Consider the following 18,385-nt stretch of genomic DNA (forward strand, 5'->3'; position numbering starts at 1 on the left):
GTCAGAACGTTTAAAAGAGTCTGCAGCCAAGCTAGAGGGTCCATGAGGCTGTACTCACTGTGATGCTTTTAGCTTGAGGCTAACATTGACTTGCTAACATGTTCACAATGACAAAATAATTATGTTGCGCAGGTTTATCCTTTGCCATGTTCACCCTCTTAGTTAGCATGCTAACATTCGCTAATTAGTAGTGATGTTTCGTGAGAGGTCAAGGCTTCGAAGCATGTATCATTTTAGATGTAACTGATGACGCTTCCCGACTGTACTGCTTTTGGTGGCAGTTTGAATTACGGAGTGACATTTGACTCTGTATATAAGAGACACATACAGAGAGAAATTATGCATTGTGATAGTTTTTGGTTTGTGGCACTGATTGACATTTTGTGTACGAGTGGCTTGGTTGTATTTGCGATGGAGCTACCAAGGAAAAGAAAGACCAGTTTGGCAACACTTTGATCTTATTTCTCCCAATAACTGAATTGCTTGAGGAACCACTGTAATAATGAGAAAGGAAGAAATTAATTAGGGTTTTTTGTGTACCCTAGCCTCATCTGAGCTCTGTGGACAATAGTATTCAAAGGCAGTGGAGACGATTACAAAAAAAAAAAAAAAAGAAACCTTCTTAGTCCGAACACAGTTGAGAGGTTATTTCTTGGTAAAAAGAAATAAAATGTTTTTCCGAACTCTGAATGCTATAGATTTGGGGCATTATTCAGTCAGACGAGTGTTGTTTTTTGTTTTGTGGAATCTGAATCAAGAGTTCACTTGTTTGGTTCTTTCATGTTGTTTGTGCCATTTGGAGGGAGCTTCTAAAGATATGTTAAAATACCAAGCACAGCTTCCAGCCAAACTTTGTCTTGTTTGTGCTGGGTTATATTAATAATTTCATTATTTTGTTTGGGAAATGGTTTTATGTTTAAAGCTGAAGGGGTGGATCCCTTGTACATTAATAGAGACTAAAATTTTACTAAGTGTTGAGAAGTTCATTGTAGTTGAGAGTTGGTTAGAAGTGTGTATTTGCTATTAATACATTTGTCTCTATTTTCCATTCTGATATTCCACATAATTTTATTATTTTGTATGAAAATGAGAATTTAGTATTTCTTTTTTTTCTTCTCTGGTGTTGTGCTTGGTAGCAAAATGTCATTTATGTCTGAGTTGAAGCTAAATCTGGTCTGTTACCATGATGCCTGAGTGTTGCAGGACTACCTTGATTGAAGTGCTCTCATGTCCTCGACTGCAAAATAACTGCAGCAGCAATCATCTTTAAATCGGAGTTTGTAGGACACATGACTCATTGAGAGGTTACAAACCCTTCCCACATTTGTCCCTTTTTTTTAATCAAATATCTGAGGAATAATAAATGCGTTTGCACCTCTGAGGCATTGTGATTGTGTTTCAATATTCGCTAATGCTCCAGAGAATCTACCAGTTGGCTATTTTTATTCTACTGTGTGATTAGTCATTTACCTGAAGCAGGCTGTCATTGGAAATCATTTTCATATCTTTAGACAGTTCCTCAGTTCATCCAAATGATGAGTGATTTTGCCTGTGGGGGGAATAGGGCCCATATTTTATTGAGAGGCGAGACAGTTCCTCAATAATGCCCAAAGTTTGATAATGCTCCGTGAAGTGAATGGACTTTGGGTCTGACTGAGACTTCAGAGCTTACTCATCACAGGGGTCCATGAGGTGTCTAGCTTCCGAAATTCTCCACCAGGCCTCTCAGTCTCGGCTCCACACATTCTTTTATATGATATATTCTGACAAAACTACCTGTCAGGAACCCAAGCTGAAGTTACAGGCATTTATTGTTTTGTTAAATGTCACTACACCCCAAAGCGAGGTTATTTTACATGTAGACAGATGTGTTCTCAGCTTCCTTTTGAACCTTTTGAACGAGCACCATCAAACAGTCGGCTTCCAGCTCTCTGTCTGTGATCATACTTTGGCTCTAATCCCTCTTCCGGTCCCCATGTACGACTGTCTCAGTGTGGTTGTTGTAGTGGAGCTGGTGTTGATGAACTAGCTGCACCTTGCCAAGTGCCTCCTGAAGTGTTTTCCTCACCACAGACAGACCTCCCTAAAAGTGAAGCGATTGCCCTTGAAATGTTCTCTCCAGTTCGTTGCTTTTGCTGCCGCCTGTTTTTCACACTGTCTTCCTATGTGTGGTGATGCTCTCATTTTCTCTTTGATAGCACAGAATCATAGAGATGCACATCAGAATTATAGGAAGAGTATCTTATTCAAATCTGGTACAATGTGCATTTATTCAACCTGTTGACTGTTCTCACTTTTTTTCATGTTGCAGGTTGAATACAAAGCTGATTTGAACAGCCTACACACAGCACAATATGATAACAAAATGAAAACATGCTTTTGGAAGTTTTGGTACTTTTTTCCCCATTCAGATTAACACAATCGCTCAAGGTCAGACAAACTGAATAGGCAGTGCTAGTGAAAACTACTTTTCAGACAATTCTATGATACACATTTTCAGTGGAATTCAAATCTTGGCTCATGGGCCACTCCACAGACATTTCAGTGTTGATTTCAGAGGTTGCTGAGAGTCATCCCAATCAAAGATCTTGAACACTCTGAAGCAGGTTCTCATCAACAATTTGTATGATATGACTCCATCCATTCTTTCCTGTATCCTTGCAAGAGGGAGGATTTAACTGAGACCTCACATGGATTAGGAGCTTAGGCTTTTCTAGTTTTGCATTACGAAGAGTTTGGTCTTTGTTTGATCTGACCTCAGAATATCTCGCTTTAGGAATCCTTCACATGCTTTTTTTAAAAATTCTTGACATGTTGTCATGTGCCTATATTCGGAAGTGGCTTCCATCTGGCCACTTATAAGTAGCCTGGATTTGACTAGTGCTTCACTGATTGATATCCTGCTACCATGGCAACCACTGCAGCAAAACATGTTTTATTCAGAAAATTCAAATAGGTGAAGGTCAATATTATCTGGTGGCTCAGTTTAGTTGGACAATAGCACTAGGAAAAGTCTTAAGTCACTGTGAATTTGTAAAGTTATAGCACTGTTGTGAACTTGCAACAGTTATATTTTTAAGTTGATATATATTTGGACAGAATTATTAGACAGTATAGTTTTATCGTAAAACAAAAAAGATGTATACTGTATAGTATAAGGTGGTTGGAGAAGCTCTCCATAATCTGGTATTGAAAAATGTAGTTTGTGTCCTGTGCTGGTCTGTTTACTTATTAATGAAGAGGACAGAAACACATGCGCACATGCACACACTTATCATGCACAGTCATGGATAACTTGTGTTGAAAAAATAATTTTCTTTAATAAATCATTCTAAGATTGTGTTAATGAAGTGTTAAATTTTAATGACCCAATCTCGTTTGGATACCAGAGGCCCTGTGGGCTCATCCCACCTCTCCGAATTTAAATGAATACACAATAAAATGGCTGCTTTAAATCTTCATGTAAGGTTTCTCATTTTTTGTGATCCCCGCGACCTGCTGAATTTTGCTCTTCACAAAAAGTATCATTTTGACCAGTGGATCACATGAATAATTTTGTCTTCAAGAGACTTAAATATTGCAGGTATATTTGACCCGTCACAGTGTGCAGACTTTAAATGACATGCCTGTCTTTGATTAATCAGACTTTAAGACTGGACCTGCCAATCAGGCAGACGTAAGTGTTCATATGTAACCTTTAAGAGGACTACTGCTGAGAAGCTGCTAAAGTTAGCTAGAAAAGGCATATGGTGATCAGACCTGCTGCTTACTTTAATACTTATTGTTATCTGTATTGAACAGATCCATTCAGATTTTTGTGTGTTCTCAGACTACTCTGAGGAAATACCTGTAAAGTCACTGTCACTTCAGATTTGTTTGTTCAATTTTGTGCATGCCAGATAGAGGAGCTTGTGTTACTCCTTGATCTGAGTACTGTTTTTTTTAAACATTTGACCATCAAATTTTTTTTTTAAATCATGTAGAAGGCCACCTATGTACACTGTGTTTCTGACAGAAATAGTTTTTCCAATAGATAATTATTTCTTAAAATAAATGTTGGTGTTCTTCAGGGTCCTTCGGATAAGTACTTTTTAATTCTATAAATTTAACCCCAGGTGGAGTCAGTAGGAGATATTGCATCTCTTTCCATATGCTGATGACACACTACTTTATGTGGCTGTGTCTCCTGATGACACAGGACCAATTGATGTTCTTTTAAGATGCATTTTAGTGTCTGTATGTCACAGAACCTTTACAGCTCAACCAGATCTATAGGATAAACTGAACCAAAAGAGAAGAACTGGCAAGAAATATTAGTATTATCTTTGACTAAGAACTAAACTTCAAGAGTCATGTAGGGAATGACATCAAAATTCTGTTTCTATGATCAAAAAATGGAAAGGTTCTATGAATTCTTATTTCTTGACTATTGTCTGGTCTGCTCAAGAAACTAAATAAAATTAACTCATGAATGAAGACAGTTCTAATTTTGATTTTGTCATTGCCCTACGTCTACACCTCTCAGTTATTATCCAATGATTTCACTGGAGCCAATAAGTGTCTTAGCTGAAGAATATTTAAACTGCTGCACCTGTTCTTTTTCTCTACTGTCATTGCACTGTTGTGGATTTACTCTTTTACCACCTCAACACCATAACTATTAATGTCCTGTCTGCAGTTCCCCAGGGGGTTCTCCATATGGCTTCTCATTATAGGGTTATACCCCTTAGAGTCAATGTGAATACTAAAGGCTCTTTATTCATCTGCATTCTTTTTCTCTTGTGGTGTCTTGTGTCACTGAAAAAAAACTGGATCGATTGGTTGTGAGTCATGTTTGGAGAGGACATGACTTCGGAAAATGAGACAAACAAACAAGATTATAACTGGATAGAAGTTAAATCAAAGATTCAACCCTCAAGGCACCTTACGTGAAAAATGCAACCAATCACAGAGATGAGTTGCAGGGGCCATCAGAGTTACAGAGCCTGTGGAAACAAAGTTGGCTGGCTGATGTTTGTTCACTGCAGCAATCAAAGCCAGAGGTATTGTTGCATTTTGGTCACAAGCCTGCCATTTTGCCTATGTAAACATGCCAGATTCAATTTCATTTGTAGTTTTTCCTTTATGCAAGGATTTTTTATTTTTTTGTCAAACTCTGTGTAATGTCTGCTTTGCCATGCCTAGTTTGTGTAATTGACCACAGGAATACCACAGGTGGGTGGATGGAGTTTAGAACTTCTTTTCACACAAAAGTAATAGAAAAAAAGCTCAAAGAAAAAAAGTAGGATGATTTTATTGTCACCATAGCTGTCCTTTGTTTTTTCCTGGAACTGGTGTATTTGTTTTCAATGCCAAGCAGTGTATTCTACACTGTTCTGCCACTAAATGAGTCACAGCAAACCAGCAGAGAGTCTCATTCATGTCTGTGTAATTACAATCAGTGTAAGAGTGTCTCTGAATAAGACCCAACAGCAGCCCAAGAATAGGACTGCTTTGACAAAACATTGACAACTATGGAACAGGCAAAATTAAGCCCTCTCCATTCATACCCCCTAGTTCTTATTATGCACAAGCTATCTCACTGAGCTTGCTTTTGTGCTGGTATAATTACTTAATCTGAGCACTCCTAGGGTGAATTACTTTGTGTGCGGCAAGCAAGCAGCATTGCTTTGACTCAAGCTCCCAAAGGGAAATTGAGGCTAGCTTTAATTTTAGTGTTTTAAAGACACAAATGTGGTAATAGCTTTTGTCAAAGGGGATTCATATCTTTTCCTATTTTTCCATCAAAACTGCAGTATTGTTGCATTTTCAGAAATATTATTATGGAAATAAATACACTGTTTTCAATCTGGACAAAGACTTTATCACCCTCTTGTCTTTTTACTTCTTTAAAACATTTTATGGACGGTATAGAGGATCATCCACAGTGCATTAGTGAGTGTGTAGTGCACTATTCTGTGTTGTTTGCTGTTAATAATGTGCCTGGGCAACACTTAACTAGAATGGGGGCCCATCAAGACAGACCGATAAGGACCTAGGGATCCACTCTAGTCAATTACTGCGAAGTGCCAAGTTCAACTCAGTGGGCCTTTTATGAAGCACACCAGCTGAGTAAACAAATTAATCGTACATCCATAGTTCCCCAACACAACCATGCAGCCCAGGGCAATCATACATCAGACAGAGTGATAGCAGCTGTCTCCACCAGGAAATAGAAGGGTCCTACTATTAAAGATAGGCACCCACATAGGACTCATGCTATTGGCCATCACACTTATTCTCCATCTCAATAGCAATGTTCTGTCTGTATTGGGTTTTTACACCTTGACACAGGCTGTTTGAAGAGGGAGGATGTGTTTTGGAATTCTGTTTATTTCCAAATACCCCCCCACAAGTATTAGCCCATAAATGATTGGCACAATGGAGCAAAGCACCAACAGCTTGTCCAGCTAGACATGGAGTAAGAATAACAGACTGTGTATAAGGAAACAAAAGACAATTTTAGAGAGAGGGCTTGAGGTTTGTGTGTGTTTATCTTAAGTGTGGGAGTGAAACTCTTGATTTGACCTTGAAGTAGTCTGATATGCAACATCCTGTATTTGTGTCTTTTTCAGCTGGTGGATGGGCCAGACTGTGGTCCAGTAATCAATACAGTGTACAGTAATTTGCTGCACCAGAGCGAGAGAAAGCGCGAGAGTGTGCGTGTCTGTGTGTCTGCACAGTGTGTGGCAAGAGAAAGTGAAAGTGTGTGTGCTCCAAAGCCTTTAATAAATGTAAGCACATAACTCCAGGTTGAATCAAAGTTATGAAGTTGTTAAACTCATACAGTAGAGTGCAGTTTGTTCAAAGCTCTTAGGAACACAAGTCATTCGGTGAATTTGAAATGTTTTGCTCTAATTTCAATTCTGGAACAAGGTTTGCTTGTGTAAGCACTCGTATTCTGAAATGCTGTTTAATGCCTGCCGTTTCCCGCCAGCCGTATTTCCTTTATTGATGATAAATAAATAAGTTGGGTAATGCACTAAGCAGCTGGGAAATGAATTAATGAATTAATCAAACTTAATAAAATATCCAGAATTTGCAATATTAATTAATAACCATAAAAATAGTAAATAAATCAAAAGATTTCTATCTTTACTAATCTACATTCCCTCCCAGCAAAATATTTTAACAAATTAAATAACTATTTCCCTCATGTACTTTTATATTTTAGATTAATTTTAGCATTGCTGTAAGGCAGTTTTGGGGGAGATGGCTTTAAGCTGTGAGCCCATAATACTCCAGCAGTATAAATTCCATGCAAACAATCAAAGATTACTGGAGTTGCCACCAAAAATGACATCAGTTGTCACAAGTGTCTCAGTTTATTATCTAAATGCACAAATAATGAGATTGAAATGTTTGAATTAAATGTGTTTAAAAAATAATGCATGCCGAGGTATTTGATTCAGGCGTAATAGTTTAATTTCCTTTTCCGAGTCTTCTGGTGCTTTCACTCTCCCAGAAAATGACATTCCCTAGGAATCATCTTGCTTAAGTACATAACCAGGATAAGAATCAATGTTATCTACTTTATGTCAGTGCCCTCCAATCGTAAACGACAGGAATGAACCCCAAGGCCAATCTATACTTTGAAAAGCATACACAGCTACTTTAATGTGCTCACTTGTTGTGTTTGGAAATTTTGCTGAGGTGGATTTTAGTGGTTAATAACAAGCTTGAATTTTATATGGAAGCTGACACTGATTTCTCTGCTTTGGTGTAGCAGGTGTAGATTTTTCTGTCTTTGTTAATTTGTCAATTTCGTCTTGAGTCCTCTTGGCTTTTTTGTGGTTCATACGGGTTAACCTCTCTGGACGGTGAGTTTGTGTTTTTCTGTAGTCTGTTTCTCCAGTTACCATAGTGTATTTCTTTGCTTCGGGCAGTTATGTTTCTCTAACAGGGCTGCCATCGTTCTCTGTTGTCAGATCTTCCGGAGGTGTTGGCTGGTGTTCAAGAAAGCCTCCAGTAAAGGACCCCGCCGGTTAGAGAAGTACCCAGATGAGAAGGCAGCCTACTTCAGGAGCTTCCACAAGGTAAACACACATGACTGAAACACAACATAAATTTCATTCTGATCACTGATTGTCATTCAGTCGTAAATCTATTGTCTCTCCTATACCTGAATGTCAGAAAATGCCAAAAGCATTTTCCTAGATCCCTGGATTTAACCTGTCCAAACCTTTGACTGGTGCTGTATATTTATTTTCATAAACGTGACCTGGGCTTTAGGAAATTGTGATGAGTAATTTTCACTATTTTTTAGACTTTTTCTTTAATAAATTAACTAATCAATCAAGAAACTACTGTAAACATCTTATTGGTTTATAAAACCATAGTTGGTTACAGCACTAAACCATAAATCATACTGTAAAGCTCTTTTCTAAAATCAAAGTTCTTCACAATAAAAGCAAATACAGTAAAAACACAAAGTACACAAAGTACTGGGACTCTGTCATGTTTTGCGCATCTAAATGATTTTAAAATTTTTGTGTGGTATAGAAGCCGTAACTCATTAAGCAAAGAGTTTATTCAAATGTACATTTTTGTTGTTAATGGTGAGACCTAAGGACACTGATCAGTCAATCCTTTGGTCGATACAACATGTAGAGACCAGTTTGCCGTTAAACTAGGAGTCAATATTCATAATATAATATAATATAATATAATATAATATAATATAATATAATATAATATAATATAATATAATATAATATAATATAATATAATATAATATAATATAATATAATATAATATACATTATATGTATATTATATATACAACTTTATGTAGTTCTGTGAGGCCTTTTTCCTCCATTTTGAAAGTAATAATCCAGAATAATATCTCTCTCCCTGCTTCTTAAGCCCTTTGAAATACTCCAATTATGGCTCATTATCATGGTGAGGGGAGATGATGTTAAAGGAGGCGCACTGTGAACAGTGTGTTGCAGTAACGAGAGTAGATAATAGGAGATGATACGGGACTCTGACACCAGGTTTCTTATGTGGATGTAGTGTGACGGTTGATTTAGTAGTCTAGAACAGACTTGTACTACTATTATGAATTTTGAATCCTTCAGCTTCCCAGAATGCAAATAAGCACAAGCTCGTACTTGAGAGATTAGATAGGTAGATGTTTTAATCCACTTGGTTAGAATCCCTCACTACTACAGTATCAGCCATGTATCGTGAATGAACTATCTGCCTGCCTACTACATCATGCTGTCACACGAGGCATCCTGTGTGGCTGTAACCCCCTCACCAGAGGCATCGCGCACACCCCGCGCTGGACTGAGCGATGAGTGCAAACATGCACCACTGCATCTGGTAATGCATCGCCACAAAGATCAAGAAAGGTCCCGTCTGAGGGCTTCATTCAACGCTGCAGTGCTTTGGGAGGAAATAGGCTGCACTGGTGGCTGATTTACAGAATCAACACAAAGGGGATTGGTTTTTTTTCTCCCTACTTTTTCCTGTCTCCCCCCTTCTCCCTGTGCAGCTTCCTCTGTCTGAGGAGCGCTGGTCCCTGAATACTTTTAGCAATATTTTTAGCCCTCTGAAAAGTTGTTTTTCTGTGTGCTACATTTCTCAAGCTCTCCTGAGCCTCTGACAGAAACAGTTAAAGTGGAAAGATGGAATTGTATTTAAATGTCTAAATACAGACATGCATATAGAAGTGGAAATTACTAGCAAAGCAAAGAGGAGTGATTGTTTGTAGCCATTTTTAGTTTTGTGACCTTAGTCATTCATTCCACCGCTTTGGCCTTTAATAAAATATCTTAACAACTTTTGGATAGATTACCTTGAAATTTTGTACAGACATTGTTGGTCCCCAGAGAATGAAGCCAACTGTCTGCGATCACGTTACTTTTCTTCTAGTGCACCATGACGTCGACAACGTTGGCTTTTAGTGGTAAATTGTACTTGTACTTTTGTTTATGCAGAACTACAGTCATGACATTCTCACCAGCCACATCTGCACTTTGTGTTCAGTGGTAATTAGCTAATGTTAGCATGCTACCAGGTGCTAAACTAAGATGGTGGACATGGTAAACATTATGCCTGCTAAACATCAGCACTTTAATGTGTATGTTAGCATACAACACTAAGCGCTCCTGGCGCTGACAGGAGAATAGGAAGTAGAATCGCCACTTTTCTGACGTGGGAGTGCTTACGCATTTTTCCAAGGTGGTTAGCCCTGGTGCTAACCTTGTAGTCACACCAGATAATTAGCCTAAATTAGCTACTTTTGTTGTGTTACATACTGTATTTTTAACAGTTTGTTACCAATTGAAACCAGGTACAAAGTTTGTGTATATCTCCTGTAAAATTAGCTAATTTGATTTTATAAGTGCGATATTGGTGTCAATATTAGACTTTATGTTTGTGTAAATGCCAGTGGTGATGCATTTGGAGCCATTTTGCCAATATGCCATAGTTCTTCTCACAAAGTGGGGCATATCATTGTCAGAAATTTCTAATATCTCTGACTCACAATTACAAGTGTTTTTCGTGCAGCTGCTTCTAATATGGTTTAAACGATATTACATGAGCGCAGCATAAGTACAGCAACAAAAAGTTGCCGGCTGTCGACTGCTGGTCTTCTTAAAATTAGATTTAAGTTACACCTTTGAATAAAGAAGAAGATGGAGAGGAAAGAAGAGGAGAGGAGATTCACTTTGCTCAGACTCTAGTGCCTTAGGCTGGGAACGCACCCAAATCTCTCTTTTAGACACGGCTTCACACACACACACACACACACACACACACACACACACACACACACACGCATGCATAAAGGGAGGATAAAAAATGCACAGTTACACTCTAAACACAGACAGAGAAAGAGATGAGAATCTGGCTGAATTCACAGCTCAGAAAGTCCCACCGTCGATGCTTACTTTATGTCAGTTATGTGTATGAATAGCCTGCCTGAGGACAAATAAATACTGTATCTTCAAAGAAAAAAAAAATCACCTCATCTCATATAAAATATTTAAATACTATCTTTGAAGGGCGTACAAAATAACAAATGAAAAATATCTCCAATCATTCAATATCCATAGCCTCCTCTCCCCTTTCTCATCTTTTTGGGTTTCCTTGCTATGTTGTTGAAAATACTACACTGAATTCCTGACATTTATTATACATGATGTTATCAAGCAAAGAAATCTGTAGTCCACATATGTTATTAGGTCTGCTCTTTTAACCTCAAATAGTCAAGCTTTACTATACGGGCAGTGAGCCCAGCTAATTCATTCCCAACAGTCTGGCAAAGGGCCCACAGTTAGCACACAATGGACTACAATAATGTAATGGGCCTTATCTCCAAGGCATAGTGAACACAGAGAAGACTGTTGAACAAAATGGCCTGTAAATGCGGGTTATATTCAATTAAATGTAATCTTCTCTTTTTTTCATTCGCGATCAATCTCCTGGTAAAGTGATTTAGATGCTTTTGATCACAGTCCTCCCTATTGTCTGCAAAAGCAGCTTCAAGGAGAGGCACTTGAACAGTGGATGCACTGTGTATATTGTATGTGCGTCAGGTCACATTTTTGATAAAGTGCTTTTAAATAAATAGCAATACATTACATATTACACACTACATTGCAGCAGGCAGCAGGCTGACACCATGCGTGATTTCTTACTTTTAAAAAGAGCTCTTAGTAATCAGCAGAATAACTACTATTATTTATGTATCCCTTAAGATCTCTCACATTTCCATTCTACTTTGCCATCCTTTATATGCTAAGCCTCCAACTACTATTGCAGTTTCAGCAAAGCAGTGCAAGATGGCAATTCAGCCTTGCTGCTGCTGCTGCTGGCTGTGTTCAGTCTGGTAATGTGATGCTGCCATTCTCCCCTTCCTCCTTAGATCACTGAGCTCCATAACATCAAGAACATTACCCGGATGCCGCGGGAGACAAAAAAGCATGCAGTGGCGATTATCTTCTGTGACGACACGTCCAAGACATTTGCCTGTGAATCAGGTAAGTACCTTTACCTCCATTTAATTTTTTAAATTCTTTTTCAGTATAGGGGGAAAGGATTCAGTATTCAGTTTTCTCAGTTTTTTTTGGCATACTAAGACATGTGTTGGATTAGAACTTGGGGGGGTGGTTTATGAAATGTCTGGCAGGCAGTGGACAGAGAATCAGAAGTGAAAAGCAAAAAGAGAAAGAAAGAGGTGAAAGAAGCAGAGGAGAACTGGAGTTTGGCCAAGTGATACTCATTTACCGCTATATTAAGAAGTGGGAGGATCTGTTCCGAAATATTGATTTTCATACTGCAGGTATGAAAAATGATATTGGGCATCGTTTGCGGTGTGTTTCAACCCAATTATGGACTGTAACAACAGAAATTGCTTCTAATGCGTGTACAGGAAGCCAGATGATCTGTGCAAGGTTGGCTGAGATGCAGCAGTCCATTCTTAAGGTGCAAATGCTGGATGTGAAGAGGCTACATAAGGTGGATGTACCTTAATGTGCTACCACTGAAGAGATGAGGATGAACAATCACTCCAGCCTCGCGGGTGTGTGTGCACATGTGTGATGATGAGCTACTTGTTGATGGAGAGAAGCATCAATAAACCTCAAGGGGAAGATTATTGAACTCAGAGTGGTGAAGTCTCTTTTACTCTGTTTCATGTGATGGCTCACTCTTTCTCTCTCTGCCTCTCTCTCTCTTGGCTCATTTCCATGTCCAGAGCCTTCCCTCTCACACCACCATATGGATGTCTTTATCATCCCATGTCCACTGACCTCCCATAGTCCTTCACTTCCTGCACCCTCCTTACATTTCACGTCTAACTCCCCAGTACCTTTTGCGGGAATATTCATGTTTTTGTTTATTTTTTTTATATTTTCATTTTCTTATTTGAGTCAGTTTTTCTAAGTGATGTAATTACATCAAAGGCAAATATTGTTAATTCTATTAGTGGAAATGGGTTTTTTGCAGCCTATTGAAAAATGAAAAACATATTCCAGAGCTAATATTGCCAGGTCCAGCTGGGTCAGCTTACATGAGAGCTTGCCTACATCAGATGCTAATTTGGCAGAAAGCCTTTCTACTGCAGCGCAATGTCAATGGGAGTTTGGATCTGAAAACTGAACCTGGCAATTGGAAAGCAAACTGCAGGCTTGTTTGAAGATCTTTATATAGATATGCCAAAAAATCATTTGTTGACTGTTTTCCCAAAGAAAAAAAAAGGTAAAAGGTAATTATGTCTCCTGAAGATCTCCTGATATTTCATTTTTAAAAATAACTTTTTGATGTGCACTGTCAATGAAACAAGGCACCGAACAAAGGACACTAACTGATCTTACATTTTTTTGACAGTTGTGTGCTTTGGATGCATCTGTCAAAGTAGAACCATAAAGAGATTTGAGAGTGTGACCTGCAGATCTGAAAGAGATGAGATATGAATAGTACAGAATGAGTCAACTGCTTAAATTCCACAGCTGAATCAGATCCGAGAAATTATTGAGACAACTGCCTGCATACATTGTATTTGTCTGTCAAACCACAGCCTGCTGCAGAAAGCAGGAAAAATATAGGTATCCTGACTCTCACTCCAACCTCATTTTCTTTTCTTTCCTCGTACACTCTTTGCTAACATAAAATGCCTCTCTGTCTTCTTCCATCACACACCTACACCTCCCCACAGACAGAGAGACGTCCTCCTACCGTATTTTGTCATGCATTGCACATAGACCAGCGAGGCTGCCTCAGTGCTGATGAAGTGTTTGTTTAGCCGATTTTCCACTCAGTGGCCTTAAAAGTGTGGGAGTTTAGAGGCACTTAAAGGCCATAGTAACTGAATGAGAGAGGCTGAATCTGGGGAGGCATGAGCAGGGAGCTAAAGTGCAGAGCCGCTGTAGCTGCCTGTGTGTGTGTGTGTATGTATGTGTGTGTGTGTTCATCTGTATTTCTGCATTTCTGTTGTGTGTGAATGAAGTGCTTCAGGCCGCAGCAGACCTTTCCTTCACCCTGCAATGTTGTGTGGATCTGTCCCATTGGACACTAGAGCTGATCTGACATACAGCCTGTCTCTCTATGCCAGCGATTGCACAAGCTAGTTTGAAGTGAATGAAGTGAGAATACCTCTCCACACACATACTACACAATCATATGATGATTTTTGATTAATAGACACCGAAACATTCCCACTACTTGGTGGCATGGCGTTCCTACTCTTCCATGTGTCTCTGTACACATCACTGGCCACGTATCCCAGAATTCCACAGGGCCCAGAGTTAAGGAGCTTCACAAAGATAAACAACTCTAGCGTTTGCCTCATTTCATACCTCAGTAACTCTCACCAAAAGCTGACATAAGACAATTGGAAATCTTCTCCATTGTAAACACATTTTTTTTCAGACTGAGCAAGAGGGAAAATTGGTATTCACACAGACTTCCAGATTTGATTCATGAAATTTGTCTCCACTTAACGTCCAATTAAAAAAATTCAGTCTTTCAGTAAAAGCCCTCTCTCCTTTTAGTGCGTGTGGTAGATATAACTCTCCGCACAAAGCTCAGTCCCTAAACCCAGACTGCTTCTTTAAAAGGAGCCAGTTATCATAATTGCCTTGATTTAGTCTAAAAAATTTTACTAAATTACTATTTCTATGAACCATCAAAGGAACAGTTTTTTGGAAATATGCTGTATTTGCTTTCTTGCCAAGAGTTTAAAGATTGAAACCAAATCTCATGTCTGTAGGCTATGTAGCTATTGCCAACAGCCAGTTAGCTTAGCTACCCCCCACCGCCCACCTCATAAAATTACAGCACAGACCTCAGTTTTAGTATTTATTAAACAGACAAGAAATGACATGTCATTTAGTGAGCTGGTATTTGCCAGTTGCCAGGCCAACTGTTTCGTTTCCAGTCTTTGTGCTAAGCTAGCTTCATATGTAATGTGAGAGTCTATTTACTCATCTAACTTTTGGCAAGTAGGCAAATAACGATACTTATTCCTTGAACTGTCTCGTTCTGTTGAAATATGACTTCTTTTGTTTCATAGGTACATTTCCTTTCCAGTTAACAAGGTCATGCTAAAGCCCTTGTTCAGTTTGTCAGCTATCCTATTGACTGAACACATCACCTTCTTTCAGTGGTCACTGTGACCATGTTGTTCTTGCAGAGCTACTTATATTGTACAGCCTTTTAACTGAGTATTGGCAAAGGAAGGAGGAGAAACCTAGCATTCATCTGTCATTGGCTGTTGCTCAACCCACTGCCTCTTTTAATCTACAGCAAATCGATCAGATTGATTTTTCTCCCCCCTGGTTACTGTTAGCTGTACTTGTGTCCTGTGCATGTAGCATCTTATTTTGAAATTCCTTGGGTGATGTATGTGTATATGTGCATGTGTATGCGCACAACACACTACAGGCAGCACAGTAGTGGCAGGGTAATATGGACAACATGTTTCATTATGTCCCCAGTGTGGGATATGGAGTAGGTGTGTGTGTGTGTTTGATGGTGGACACGCCTTAACACTGTGCTGCTGTGTGGCTGTGTGCAGAGCTGGATGCAGAGGAATGGTGTAAGCTGCTGTGCATGGAGTGCCTGGGCACCCGTCTCAACGACATCAGCCTGGGAGAGCCAGACCTGTTAGCAGCGGGGGTGCAGCGGGAGCAGAACGGTGAGTGCCCAATTAGTCCCTGCTAACACAGACAGCCATTCAGGGTCAATCTCTCTCACTCAGCCCGCCACCATGCAGTTAGTGCTTGCAGTCCAGGCCTGTATGTGTTAATGCAACTGAGCCCTCAGAGGGTTAGGGGAGCAGAACAGTCACTGTCCAATTAGGCCTGGTTAATAGGGGCCATTTTTTGTCAATATCTGATCCGAAGTCCCCTGTAACCGTCTTTGGTAACATTAGCACATTTGTTCAACTTCAGAAGTACATTTGGATGTGTGTGTGTGTGTTGAAGGAAACCTGTGTGTGTGTGAGAGTTAGAGCACAGGTCACAGGCTGTGGTTGGGGCTCTGTTCCAGGCCTAATGAGAAGTGCTGTGCATCACTGGCTTCCCTCATAATGAAGCTTGTCACAGAGATGGATGAGATTATGGCTCCTAAAGCCATGTGAAATAAATGTGCTTCCCCACATATTCCACTCACAGGAAATGGAAAAGAGAGGAGACAACAGGGCGCAGCTATCACAGTGGAGCTCATTCTCCGTAATTTGTAAACTCGCAGCGGAAATCGAAAAGGCAACAGGCAAAGAAGAGCAGTTTAAAGTTGTAAAAGGGCAAGTAATTGAAAAGAATGTGGCGTCATTTCAACCCATTTCATTTCACTGCAGCAGTAAAGTGAAATTGTATTCTTCAACATAACTTGGCCTCATTTTTTAAAGATATCAATACACAAGTTTTTGACTGTGCTGCGGCGAACCAGCTGAACTGTAACAACACAATTCCTCTGTCTCCTCTTGTGGCTGAAGCCCTGCTGCTTGGTGCTCATAGAAAAGTTTCAGCGGTGTGTTATGGAGACAAACTGAGCCAGCAGCTTTCTGCTGCCTGTAATGAATGGAATAAGAGGCTTGGGCCTGCAACCACGTTTCAATTAGTAGCCCTCCCCAAACAGCAGGGGCTGATAATTAGATCAGAGTTCATTTTCACTGTCCCTAAAAATATGCCACACTATGACATTGCCATTTTCTATCCACCGCAGACACATGGCTTATTTTGAATCATTAAGCATAATTAGTGAGAACTAATTTAGATTATGGAGAACTCTCTTCCTCTCCATCTCTCTTCCTCTCTCTTTGTCTGCCACAGAGAGTTAGCTTAAAGTGAATGGGCAGATTTGGTTCATTGATCCCAGTCCAGCTCACTGGATGGCTAGTTAGACCCACTGTGGGGGAAGTCAAGTACTATTTGAAATAATTGTAAGTTGTGCTCTTGCTACATAGCGTTAGCATTAACAGCTGTTTACTTACCAGCCTCAGCCATCATAGCAGTAACACAGTACAAGAGGCTACAATACGTACTCTGAGTCTTGCTACTTCTTCAGGGCAGACTGGATGCTATAGTGTCTCGGTCTCAGAAAGTGACGAGAAATAGCAATTTCTATCGTGATAGAAATAGAAGCCAAACAAGAAGGCTCTCCTCCACTGCTGGAGACAGCTCTTGGTGGGTAAAGGAACGAGGTTTGATGCTGAACTTGCAACAGTTCTTCTAGACCAGTAAGTAAACAGCTGTTAATGCTAATGCTAATGCTAAAACTCACAAATAGCTCCTTTAAGGGTTGTTTTACTCTGCTATTGTCACATCACATTAAAAACACAAAGTAAAAGTGAGTCATGGGTAAATACTATAGAAGTCAATTTAGTGTGTTATTAAAAGTCAGCTTGGTGTATTGTTAATATGTATTATAGGCTATAGGCTATAGGAATGGCAGTTAAAATTCTTGACTCTATCTGAAATGGCGAAACAAGCCCCAATCATTTCTTTCTGCATGCACAATGCTGATATTATATGAAAACCATATTTTGTTGCAGTCTTGTAGTAGCCACATGTTTTATTCTCCCAGCCTCAGAAACAAAAGAAAATCTAACCTTCCCACCCCTCTAATACTCCATATCTTAGATCCACACAGCAGAGTGAAGAATAATCCATCACTTGATAAGAGCTGATCCCTTATCTTAATCAGGTTCTCATGCAACCCCGTTTAAGATTTAAACAGAGCTTCATCCCAAACTCTTTAATTTACCCAACTTGATTTGAACTTTCATCTACTTTTTATCCTTTATTACAAATGTAATAAATAGACATAATTTTTGCGAACACACACAATGTTGTGAACATTTGTGGTAACTATTGCGATCGCAATGTGTGGCATCTGATACGTTTCAGGAAGATGACTTGAATCTTCAGGTATCTTCAGGAATCTAAGACAGAATAATCTGTGTTTTGTCTTGCTAACAGAGGTTTCCAATTCTGTCTGAAATTCTGTCTTTTTAAGCTAAAAAGACTAGTTAAACATTTTCGGAAACACATTTCACTTCCTTGCTGAGAGGAAGATTAGAGGATTAATAACAGTCTCATGTCAGTGTGCTAAATATGAAGACAACAATTAGCATAGCTCTGGACAAATACTGCAAGCAGGAAGAAACTGCTAGCCTGGCTCTGTCCAGTGGTAAAAAATATCTGCCAGTGCCTCTAGAGCTCCATTATACAAATGAGATTTGCTGTTAGTGATGAAAAAAAAGAGAGAATAGGGTTATCTCCAAAATCTCATTCCTGTCTTGCAACTTTCATGCAAATAACAAAATAGGTATACAGTACCAATCAAAAGTTTGGACACGCTTTCCCATTGTGTGTAATTTTAGCATTACATTG

The 18,385-nt window shown here is 39.3% G+C and overlaps 1 protein-coding gene across 2 annotated transcripts in view; it reads left to right on the forward strand.

Annotated features, from left to right (window-relative positions):
* The window catches only part of dok6 (docking protein 6), a 45,053-nt gene that overhangs the window by 15,588 nt on the left and 11,080 nt on the right, over positions 1 to 18,385 (forward strand). For both annotated transcript variants that reach the window (XM_071485342.1, XM_071485341.1), the window contains exons 2-4: positions 7,968 to 8,075; positions 11,917 to 12,031; positions 15,568 to 15,687. In XM_071485342.1, the coding sequence (XP_071341443.1) occupies positions 7,968 to 8,075; positions 11,917 to 12,031; positions 15,568 to 15,687 (343 nt within the window). The remainder of the gene's footprint in view (positions 1 to 7,967; positions 8,076 to 11,916; positions 12,032 to 15,567; positions 15,688 to 18,385) is intronic.

Source organism: Trachinotus anak, unplaced genomic scaffold (genome assembly GCF_046630095.1).
Source record: "Trachinotus anak isolate AG129_WGS33_773 ecotype Australia unplaced genomic scaffold, CSIRO_AGI_Tana_v1 ptg000009l, whole genome shotgun sequence".
Lineage (NCBI taxonomy): Eukaryota > Metazoa > Chordata > Actinopteri > Carangiformes > Carangidae > Trachinotus > Trachinotus anak.